At 43.4% G+C, this 12,324-nt stretch overlaps 1 protein-coding gene across 1 annotated transcript; it reads right to left on the minus strand.

Annotated features, from left to right (window-relative positions):
• Window positions 1-2,338: 2,338 nt before the first annotated feature.
• LOC148814883 (uncharacterized) lies at window positions 2,339-4,121 on the minus strand. The gene is made up of 2 exons (XM_088906136.1): window positions 3,375-4,121; window positions 2,339-3,325 (listed from the first exon to the last, which is right to left on the minus strand). Exons 1-2 carry the CDS (start codon window positions 4,119-4,121, stop codon window positions 2,339-2,341), a joined length of 1,734 nt encoding a protein of 577 aa, XP_088762262.1.
• Between the last annotated feature and the right edge of the window lie 8,203 nt (window positions 4,122-12,324).

A 12,324-nucleotide genomic window follows, 5' to 3' on the forward strand; every position in this document is an offset into this window, starting at 1 on the left:
GTCATTTTAGCAATGTAGGGGAAGAAATGTCGGGGAAGACATGGTTTCCCCGTTGGGCCTAGCCAGACCCCATTAGAAAACAAGCCAGACTTTTTCCAGACTGCCTTTTCAGCCGGAGTGGCCCGGGCCTGCATGTCAGATAGTGAAGCCATTGCGGGCTCAGGGCTAAGAAGGGGAAGTAAAAGTGCAGAAGAAAAAGGGGATACTGCAGCCGCCTTTGCTGCAGCATCGGCCCTGGAGTTGCCTCTTGAAATCTCATCCAGCAAGTGGGTGTGTGCTGCACACTTGCACACTGCAATAGAGCTGGGCAACAAAATAGCCTCAAGCAAGTTGCTTACCAGGAGGGAGTGTTGGATCGGCGTGCCTTGTGATGTGAGAAACCCCCTATTCTTCCAGAGAGTACCGAAGTCATGCACAACCCCAAAAGCGTATCCACTATCAGTGTAAATAGTAACTGACTTTCCGGTTGCCAGGACACAAGCACTTGTTAAAGCCAAAAGTTCGGCTGCCTGGGCAGATAAATGCGAAGGGAGGCGAGCGGCCTCGACAGTGGAGTGGTCAGAGACCACTGCATACCCCACATGACTCAATCCGGTAGTCGGGTCCTTACGAGCTGACCCATCAACATAGAAGAGTAACTCAGAGTTAGGAAGGGGAGAAGAAGAGAGATCCTGCCTGGGGGTTACCTGAGAAGTGATGGCCGCCAGGCAGTCATGTGGCTCCCCCTCGTCCTGAGTGGGCAACAAGGTTGCAGGGTTCAACACTGTGCATCGCTCGATAGTAACATGTGGCAGAGATAAAAGGACATGATGGTAGTGAAGAGTAGACGCCGAAGAGAAATGCAAAGTTTTACTCTGAAGGAGGATAGAAGCCACAGCATGTGGAACCAAAAGCTTCAGCGGACGATAACAAACCAAAGAGGCAGAAGCCATGACAGCTGCAGCTGCTGCTGCTACAGCTCGAAGGCAGGCTGGGAGGCCTCTGGTTACAGAGGTAAGTTGCTGAGAATAATAAGCAACTGGTTTAAGACGGTCTCTGTGCTCCTGTAAAAGGACAGCACTGTAGAAACCAGTCTTCTCGTCAACACATAAAGTGAACCCCTTAGTCATATCAGGAATGCCCAATGCAGGGGCAGACATCAGTGCAGTCTTGAGTTCAACAAAAGCATTTTCCGCTTCTTCAGTCCAAGTCAGTCTGTCAGTCATATTCAGGCCTGAGGTGTGTGCCATGTCAGACAATGGCTGTGCTAGTTTTGCATACCCGGGTATCCACGCCCTACAGTAACCTGTGCAGCCTAAGAAGGACATCATCTCCTTCTTGGTGCGGGGTTTTGGAATTTTTTGGATCGCAGTTATTCGCTCCGTGCCAATGGAGTGTGAATTTGCAGAAATGTCATGACCTAAATATCGTACATTCTTTTTTACAAGCTGCAGCTTTGATAGTGAAACTTTATTTCCAGTACTGGCAAGATAATTTAAAAGATCTTTAGTATCCTGAACGCAAGCGCTTTCACTCAGAGAGCAAATCAACAAATCATCAACATACTGCACTAGTGCACTACCGTTTTTAAACCCAAACCCTGAGAGACAGTCCTGCAATGCAGAGGAAAATACAGTAGGAGCCTCGGCATACCCCTGAGGCATACGAGTCCAAGTATACTTTTTTCCTTGAAATGTGAAAGCAAACCAGAACTGGGACTCAGAGTGTACTGGGATACTAAAAAATGCATTTGCCAAATCTATTACAGAAAAAACCTTTGAGTACCCGGGGATAGATGACAAAATAGTGGTTGGATTTGGAACAACAGGAGCTCGAGCATATATGGCTGTATTTAATGCTCTTAAATCTTGCACCGGGCGCCAGGATTCCCCATCAGCCTTTTTCACGGGGAACAGTGGAGTGTTGCAGGGAGATGTTGGGCAGGGAATCAAAATTCCTGCGGCGACCAGCTGTTCGACCACAGGTTTAAGCCCAACCTCAGCGTCTGGCCTGAGCAGATACTGGGGCTTACTCGGCCTATAGGTGGACTTGGGTTTTACTTCGAGCGGGGAAGCCCCCTCTATTAATCCCACATCATATTTGTGAGCCGCCCAGAGGGAGCTGGGCAAGACTTTGTGGGATGTCCCGTTACCCCTATTGTTAAAATGGATTTTGAGGAGGGGTTGAATCTATAGATATTGTCTCTGAGTAACGAATGTGTGGCTCCGGTATCCACTAAAAACTCATAAGGGTCTCCATTTATGTATAAAGTGACCTTGGGTAGCTGAGACGGGGGAGAGAGGGCAGGTAAGATAAAAGTCTCGGTGCCCTCAGGCCCTACCTCAGCTTGCGATGAACGTCAGTCCCTTTTTTCCTCCTGCCAGGGTGAGCTCACGGTTACCTCAGGTGGAGGTGGTGGTGGTAGATCCCAGTTGTTGCCGTTGCTTCTTCGTTTCGCTGCGTTGTGTTCAGGGCAGTCACGAGCCCAGTATCCCGTCTGTCCACACTTGAAGCAAGTCTGAAAGTCCCCTCTCGGGCTTTTGCTTCTTCCTCTTCGGCCACGCCGGGCGCGCTGTCCTCTCCCTCTGTTCTGGTCACCCTGGTAAAACTGTAACTGAGCCATTTGCAGCAGGTGAAGCTGATAATGATCCTTTGGGGCTTTTCGCTCTCTCTGGTCTGTGAGCTGTCTTTCAGCATGATAAGCATGGCGACACACTTCTGCTAATCGGGCAGTGTCCCAGCCTATACAGGTAGCTTTTACCATGCCACTTATTTCTGGAAGCAGTCCCTCTACAAAAAGGTTAGTGAGTTGGGTTTCATAAACTGATCCTGCCTCTCCTGCTGAGGGTTCAGACAGGCCACTTAGATTACTGAAGAGAGGAGTCAACCTCTCCAAAAAGTCATTACAGGTTTCCCCTGGTTTCTGGTTACTTCGCCTTAGCACTACCCAATCCACTTTCCCCGTATATTTAGCCTCTATTCTGCGACATATGGCATTAAGCTGGGTCTGATAGATACTGCCAGCGTCGCTGCTGTATGGGTGGTCAGGGCTAAACTCATTTTGACCATCTCCCCTTACATCACCATAATCAAGCTTCAAAGTCTTTATAAAAGTAGTCTCTAGCTCTCCGCTCGTGGGTCTGCTTTGTTCTACTAGCTGTCTCAGGGCTGTTGTGTACTTACGCCCATTGGTTTTGGGGTTTGGCAGCTCCCCAATAACTGCCGCCAACTCAGTTAATTTCCATGGGCGATAAACGAGGACAGTAGGTTCCTCATTCTCACCGGTGCGGGGATTAGGACATTCAATCATTGGCATGTGGAGCACCCCCTCTCCCTCCTCCATGGACTGGGGACGCGGAACGGCAGAAAGGTCTGCGGAGCCACCCCCTCCATACTGCACTCCTCTCCTTGTGCGGGACGGCGAGAGCATCCCCCCCGTGTCCCATTTTCTCATCCCGTCGCCTATTATACGGTGAAGCTGGCCTGCCCTCCCCATATGGTGGAGGCGACGGAGGGGTAGTCACAGGAGCAATAGCTACTGCAAGACAATCTAATTCGGGATACACTTTAGTAGTGCTCAACATCATCTGTTCAGGTTTATTACCCCATCCTGACTCATGCCTCCTAGCACATTCCTCCCACACACGTACACATCTGCACATATATTTAAAATCCCACCCGGGATCTCCCTCTGGGTTAAGTGAATCTGTCATTTCGTGTAATAATCGTATGGCCCATGGCTGAAAACTACCTACACGGGGCCATCTCTCATTTGTCCATCCTGACATATTATCGGAAAAAGGTTGACAGTATATTAACCCATATTCTCTTCCCACTATATTCATGGGCGTTTCAGTTTTCTTTCCACTATTGCCTAATGTACTCTGTCTTTCTCTAACTTGCGCCTCAATTTTCCATAACTCAAAACACTTCCAATCGACTTTCTTATTTCCCTTCTTCTCTTTTTCTTTTAACTGTTCTTCTAGTTGTTGTATCTGCCTGGTACTAAAACTACCATTTTCTGGAAAACCTAACTTACTCCACGATGGAAGACACTTTATTCCCCTTTCTCCAAATTCCCTGTACATGTACTTCGCTGGACCGCTCGGTCCTGTTTCCGTCTTCGAATTTTCATTTCCCATTTTTACCGATCGGTGCCTTACTTTAGAACCTTATCACATTAACTACTCCGCAGAGCAAAAACCACACGTCTGTGTTAAGATAAGTTCTTTATGAGTCCCGGACTCATCAAACCCGCGTGAGAACACCCTCACCGGCCTCCTCTTTCTCTGCTATAAAACCACAGAAAATATTCTTATAAATCGTCTTAAAACAAAAGTTCGTTAAAAGGATCACTTACTGACGTCAGACAGCCGTGAATTCTCCAGACGCGTCTCAGGAAGGACAAACAATTTATCCTCCGAGGTTCGTCCAATTTGCTAAAATTGTCCGGGTCCGGATGGAGTTTCAGCAGCCGTCCGCGCTCAGGTTAGTGTCCCATCTGGGGTGCCAATTCTGTCGTGGAAATTTAACTATCAAGGAAGCCACAAGAGAGAGTTCTCACCTGAGTAAGGTCTTTATTTCAATATTGCAATATTGGGAGCCCTGTTGCCACTTTGCAAAGTGCAACCAGAGACTCAATTTGTTACAAGCAGTACAGGGTTTTTATAGGACGTTGCGCTGTAAAGAAAGCTCAGCGCTTTGTCCCTTCTAAAACTTCCCCTTTCCCTAAGACAAAACAGATTACATCATAGAGCGAGAGAAGAAGCACTAGATTTGTTATTCAAAGCTTATCAGTTACTTTCGGCTAATTCTAACGACCCAGACAGCATATATTGTTTTGGTACATTGTCTTCTAAAGTAACCCAAACAGGGTACTTTGTTGACGCACTGTTTTCTAAAATTCTGCACGTACTGTAGCACAGCAATTACATCCTTGAAATATATTATCTAAAAGCACCAATATATATTTTGCAAAGCTCTCTACATTTAAGAATCAATTTACTTATTAGATTTCCACTTCACCGCTCAGCCCTCCACCAATCAACATGCAGTTTCACTGCTGACGCACACAAATATTACACTCTCCTCAGGCGCAGGCTGGTGTTTTCCCATCCTGGGGGTCCAGCTGCCTCTGTGCCTGGCAGGACACCTGGCCGCAGCAGGGTGATGGTCAAGCTGGTGTCGACTAGGGCCTGGCAGGGTCTGCCCTCGTTAAGGCAGGAAAGAAATAAACCCTGGCCGTGGCCAACTCTTCCTACGGCGGCAGTCGAAGTGAAGCGCTCCTCCTGGCTCTCCGGAGAAGGGTAGTGTCGTTCAAGGGTGGCCTTCCCCCCTTTAGGCCACCCCTCTCCCCACAGCGGTAGCAGAAGACCCGCCGACATAGCTCTTCTTTGCCTTGCTGATTCAACGTACAGAAAGAGTTGATGCGGTACAGTGCTAATCTTTTTTTCAACGCTTATTGACTCTTCTGTTAGATTTTCATTTTCATTTTTTCCTGAAATGAAAAAATCCGACATAGCTCCCCCAGCGTTGCTGTGTTGCTCCTCTCCATCTGATTCCCCGGGTGCTACCTCCCCGTCAGGGCCTCCACTGCTCGGCAGTAACCATCAACTTTGTTGTTTTTTAAACCTCCTCTGTGTTGATTGCTTTGTTTTAGTGGAACTTCAAAGACAGTTTTTTCTTCTACTGAACACTTTAGACTGGGTGAGAGCTATCATTTTTGAGTTCCTGGATGTTGATTTGCCTGACTATTATTTTTGCATCTACTGCCCAACATGAAATTTGGGTTATTTGAGTTGATCTGTGAGATTTTTACTTTTGGTATTGTTTTACAAGGATTCTTTTTTCTGACATGTGTAATTAGGTTGTTAACTACATGAGTGCAATTGTGCTATTACTGTTTGCTTATGCTGATATGGTGGGTCAGTAGAAATACAAATCTTATAAAGTGTATTATTCTTCAGAATCCTTCTATCCTCAATGCTATACAAGATGATCATGTTATTGCATAGTTTATTATTGAGTTGGAAATTTGAGCGTTCACTGTCACAATGGGCTAAAGACTGTCCCCAAAATGCCATTTATAATAAAAATACAAAATGTGAATGAGAGGCTCCAGGACCACACCACCATTACATCCAGCAACCATTGGCATTCTCCCTTAAAATTTCAAACATCTTCTTAGGCAGGTTCTCAGTCGTGGTGACAATGGTGAATCCGGACAAAGAGCTGGTGCTCTGGTACAAGTGAGAGATCCTGGTCTGTTACACTAAAGCAATGGATCTTGATCCTGGACCTGGGGGACCCTCTGTCCTCTGGGTTTCCCTCCAGCTGAGTTATTAAACTCATGCATATTTGATTAACTTTCTATTCTGGTGTTCACAATTCTTTCAGTTTTTAAAATTGAATGGGGATTTTAAAGGTATCAACTGTGTATTACTTTCTGAGTTTCTCTCATTCATTTGGCATCTCTCATTCAGGTTTGATACTTAAATAATTAGCAAGTTGAGGAGAAAAGAGTAAAGTAGAAAAACTGTTGGAAATAATGTATGCGAAATATGCAAAATATGCTAAATAATTCACTTTAGCAAGCAGATCCATTTCAGGCACCAGCTAGTACAGGTGACTTACAATATATGACGTATATCCCGCAGCTGACCAACCTGATCCATTTACTAAACCATACCACATTGGTGATTTTTCAGGATCAGTTAGAAAGTACGGAGACATTAGCCGAAGTTTAACTAAGGAGCAATTCTTCATAAAAAATGAAATGGAGAAATTCTGTTGAGAGAATGGTTAGTGTACTCACCTTCTTGGGGCTCAGTCTTCTGTTATTGTTGCAAATTGTTTTCTAAAAGAGAAAGTGCATTTACCACCACATTTAATGACTGGAAAAACTGCTCTAGTCACCTACACGAACATGAACATTCAGAGGATCACCGCAGTGCCATTCTTACCTTATCATCCATTGGAAATAGAAATTCACAAATTGATTCTCATTTACAGCAAGTTGAATCAGAGAGAGTTTACTGGCGCAACATTCTAAAGCATATAGTGGCAACAGTTCAGTTTCTTTCTGCCGGAATAACAGGCGTCCCATAACGGGAACTTTTTGGGATGTTTAGAGTTAATTAGTCACTTTGATCCACCGTTGTCAGAGCATTTAGCAAAATATGAAAATAAAGGCAGGGGAAATACCAATTACTTGTCATCAACCGTTTATGATGAGTTCATTCAGCTGATGGCTGAAAAAGTCCGGCATTCAATTGTAGAGGAAGTTGCGCAGCTCATTCTCTTAATTTAGTTGGGACTTGTGCAGCAGAATGTTGCATCATTCATTTTTCGGCTTCATGTAAAGTTTATTGAACTTCTTCTCAGCCTCAACATGGCGGTGGGAGATTCTCACATCCCATCTCAGAGAATGTGATCAAGGTCTAACACTGAAAAGCCAAAAAAATATGACACTTAAATGAATGTTAACAAAAATGCGTGTGCCTTCTTTATGGTGTTTTTAAAAATACAAACAGAAGACAACGCATGTATTTCATCGGGGACTTTGTTTACAATGAGTCAAAATATGCGCGCAAGTACTTATGAGGGAGGGCTTAGAAAATAGTCTGCCTACTGTTATCTGACCATTTAATCCAGCACTGCCTATGGCTTTAAAGCCACTACAGTATAGTATGTGTGAAATATATTTTTCATAATCGAAATTTAAAGTTATTTTTTCTTGACTACATGTTGCTGAAATTTGCATTACATTTATATGTTATATTAGGTATATGTTATGTTACAAAGTAATAAGTAAACGTTTATTCCATGCTGAAAAGAGAAGAAAGGAAACACAACGTTTCGGCTGTGGAGCATTCTTCAGGTTTCAGCACAAAATTGAGACCTTTGCTGAGGAGAGATCGCTCATCCTGTGAAATGGAAAGGTCTGCGGTTATGGTAACAACAAGGTTAGGATTAGTGGAGGTAGTAGGTGTCATGATTGTAGTCCCTCCTCCTTAAGGGCGCTCTTCCTTGTTTGCCTCATTCCCCGCACCTGTCCCCTGTTCCCATCCTCCTTAAAAGCCAGGCGCTGACGTCAGTCCTGGCTCTGCATCTGATTTCCACATCGTGTGACCCCGGGACCTGGTTGTGCCTGGCTCCGTTATGTTTTTAGCTTCCCTCTCCTGTTCCTGTTCCCCCCACCGGTCCCGACCCGGCACCTATTTTTAATCCCTTGTTTTGGATGGATTACCCGGCCATGGACTTTTGCTTAGTTTTGGTTTCTCCGTTGGACTTCTTCTTGGATTGTCTGCCTTGGCCACACCTCCCCGGATCACCAGCACTGCATGGACACCCTCCCCGTATTCCTGCATGACTTTTTCCCCAGTGTTTCCTCACTATTCTGGATTCTACTTACAGGTAGGTGGCTAGAACCTACATAAACTTCAAAATATTGTAAAGCGAGTAGTAACGCCAAAGCTTCTTTCTCAATTGTCGAGTAATTTAACTGATGTTTATTAAACTTTTTTGAAAAGTAACACACTGGATGGTCTAATCCATTCTTATCCTCTTGTAACAATACTGCTCCTGCTCCCACAGCGCTTGCATCAACCTCCAATTTAAATGGCAAAGAGAAGTCAGGGGCAGCAAGTACAGGAGTAATACACAAAAGAGCTTTCACATTCTCAAATGCATGCTGACATTCTTCGGACCAGGTGAATGTTTTGTTCGGGCTAAGTAAACTCGTCAGTGGGTTCACTACAGTTGAAACATTTTTACAAAAACTTCTATAATATCCAGCCATACCTAAAAATCTACGAAGTTCTCTCCTTGTGGTAGGAACTGGGAACTCATTTATGGCGGATATCTTAGCTTCTATGGGTCGAACTTGACCTTGTCCGACCTCTTTTCCTAAGTAAGTCACAGTGGCTTTTCTGAAATCACATTTTGCAAGGTTGAGCGTTAGATCTGCCTTCTCTAGACGCTCAAACACCATTTTTAACAAGGCCACATGGCCCTTCCAGTCCATCAAATAAATAACTAAGTCATCAAGGTAAGCATTACAATTAGGTACTTCTGCTAAAACTATATTGACTAGCCTCTGGAAAGTGGCAGGTGCATTACGTAGTCCAAATGCAATGACAGTATATTACAAGAATTTATCAGGAGTTACAAATGCTGAAATTTCAGAAGCCCGAGGAGTTAAAGGAACCTGCCAGTACCCTTTTAATAAATCTAGTTTAGTCACAAAACGAGCAGAACCTAAATTGTCTATACAATCATCCATTCTTGGCAAAGGAAACGAGTCAGGAACAGTGACTGCATTCAATTTACGATAATCTGTACAAAATCGATAAATTCCATCAGATTTAGGTACTAGTACGCATGGGGAACTCCAAGGACTATAGCTTGGTTTAGCTAATCCATTCTCAAGAAGGTAGTTTTCTTTCTCTTTTATTATTCTTCTTTTTGTAACATTAACACGATAGGCATTTTGTTTTATAGGTTTAGCACCATTAACGTTAATATCGTGGTGTAACACATTAGTCTGAGTGGGAATATCACCAAATAATGTTGGAAACTGACAAATTAAATTAATGATATCTTCACTTTGTGAATCTGACAGATGACTAAGGAATGAGGGAAGGTTCATCAAAATAGAATTTGATAAATGAGCACACTGTTGGGGTGCGTTGCGCAAAATTAAACCATCCTCATCAATCGTTTTAGTTTCAACATTGTCTATAACTGGACTGGCTATTACAGCTGATGAGACAGCGGACATTGTGGTCTTATCTACATCACTCTGTTCCGAAGTCCCTCTGTGTACATAAGCCTTCAACATGTTTACATGGCACACTCGAGTCTGTCTCTTGCGGTCAGGAGTTCGAATAACATAATCTGTATCACTAAGTTTTTCAACTATCATGTATGGTCCAGAAAAACGTGCTAAAAGGGCAGAACCAGGAATGGGCAGAAGAACTAAAACTTTGTCACCAGGGTTAAATATGCGGGCAACAGCTTTCTTGTCATGACACCGCTTCATGCCTTTCTGTACTACTCCTAATGTCTCCCTTGCTAGTGAACAAGCATTATGAAGGCGCTCTTGGAATTTACTTACATATGTTAGTACATTTGTTTTAGGATTTTCTCCAATGTCTAACATTTTCTCTTTAAACACTTTTAATGGACCTCTAACAGTATGTCCGAATACAAGTTCTGCGGGACTAAAACCCAGAGATTCTTGTATAGATTCTCGGAACGCAAATAATATCAATGGAATGCCTTCATCCCAATCTTTTCCTGTTTCATAACAGTACTTTCTTAACATAGATTTCATTGTTTGATGAAATCTTTCAAGAGCTCCCTGACTTTCAGGATGGTAGGCACTTGACACCCGATGTGTGATATCTAAAGACTGTAATACTTGTGCAAAAAGTCTAGATAAAAAATTTGTGCCTCGATCAGACTGTACTATTTTCGGTAATATTGAAACAGTGGTGTGATGGTTCGCCAATGGGGAACGGAGAACAATCAAGGGTTAACCGTGTGGACATAACAGAAAAAACACACACAGAACACACACTGGAACGTAACAGTGAAGCATCTTGACAATTGTTTTCACTGATTCTCTGATTTCAGCCATAGAAGAATGTAAATCCTTAAGAGTTGTCAAAGGCTTCTCGGTGGCCTCCCTGACTAGTGTTCTTCTTGCCCAGATGCTCAGTCTTTGAGAACGGCCTGTTCTACACAGATTCACAGTTGTACCAATTTTCTACATTTCTATATAATAGACTTTACAGTATAGTTATAGTTTGGAGGATATTGAATGGCTTGGAAATGTCCCTATACCCCTCCTCTGATTAGTGCAATAACCCTAATTCCAAATTTGCTTTGAAGATTCCTTCGACTTCATGATGTAATTTTTGTTGAGAGCTGTACTAATCAAATGTGGGACCAAACCGCAGAGAGGGGTATTTAAACCTTAACTCATGTGAAACTCCTTAATTTCACAGAGATGGACTCCACTCAACTAATTATGTGAATACTAAAGACGATTAGTTGCACCAGAACCTAAATATGTGTGTCCCAGCAAAGGAAGTGATCACTTATGTAATTGTATTTATAATTAATTTATGAACAATTTTGTTTTCACTTTGACATTATTTGACAATATTACAAACATAATAATTTTATATTATTATACAATTAATAATTCAAGTTGAATAGTTCAAATGAAGTGGATACTTCTGAAGTAAGAGACAAGATGTTAAAAGGGTTAATAACTTAAGTCAGTTCTGCCTGAAAATTAGACTTCTAAGCAACAGGGGTTTATGGCAGGAAAGGGGGTTAACTGATAAGGATTCCAGATGCGAGCAAGGAACCCCCTGGGGGCATAATCTTAAACTGACCAATTGGCCAAATACCATGACCCCCCCCCCTTACCATAACATCGAATGACGTCTGAAGCAGCAAGCAAGGACTATATAACCTAAAAGTTTGTACCGGCACATCGAACAATACTTCGGTTTTGTTGTTTCTTGCGGGAAACAAGACTTCGGCTTTATTGTTCCTTGCATGCAATAAACTCATCTGTTTTACTTCATCTAGGGATCAAGAACCTTATTCTTTCTGTTACAACACTTCTAATAGCCAAGGTATATTGGGAATAAAGTCTCTTCACAGTATTTTGCTTTCCAGTGTGAGTTTTTTCATTGATCAGGTCTCATCAGTCAGCAGCTGAGAGGTAGGCCTGTCACAGTCCTGTTATTATTCTCCTCTGTATCCATAGTGACTTGTTCTGCACAGGTCCTGGTCTTGGAAGCCAGTGACTGAGTGGGTGGGCGCATTCTCACCTACAGGAATGAGAGCAGGAGCTGGCACACAGAGCTGGGCGCGATTAAAATTCCTTCAATTCATCATGTTTCCCTGAGTGCTAGCTTCAGGATTTGATAAGGCCAGCAGAAATATCACCCTGCACCTCACAACTGACAACCCACTGATGCTAAGGAGGTTTGAACCTGGTCAGTACACTGATAGCTGGTGTGGTGAGAATACTGGTGCACTCTCACTGCTGTTGAATCATTCAGGTTGTTGTTGCACATTGGTGGTGCTGGAGGGGAGTACCCATTACCTGTAAAGCACTTTGAGTGGAGTGTCCAGTAAAGCACTATATAAGTGTAAGGAATTATTATTATTAAATTGCTAGAATGAGCTAATTAGGTTATTGCTGCTGCTAGGAAATTGCCTGGCCAATAAGAAGAAAGGTGCACTCTCAAATTGTCCATCCAGGGTGACCATTCATCCATCAATTTTCTAACCACTTCATCCAACTGAGGGTTGTGGGGG

This window comes from Atractosteus spatula, chromosome 26 (genome assembly GCF_055471065.1).
Source record: "Atractosteus spatula isolate fAtrSpa1 chromosome 26, fAtrSpa1.hap1, whole genome shotgun sequence".
Taxonomy (NCBI): Eukaryota; Metazoa; Chordata; class Actinopteri; order Semionotiformes; family Lepisosteidae; genus Atractosteus; species Atractosteus spatula.

Bases quoted from the DNA above. Each gene is read 5' to 3' on its own strand.
- LOC148814883 (XM_088906136.1), bottom strand. From the start codon at position 4,121: ATGGGAAATGAAAATTCGAAGACGGAAACAGGACCGAGCGGTCCAGCG. The intron at 3,326-3,374 runs GTATGGAGGGGG...CCGCGTCCCCAG, and splicing joins CGCACAAGGAGAGGAGTGCA to TCCATGGAGGAGGGAGAGGG.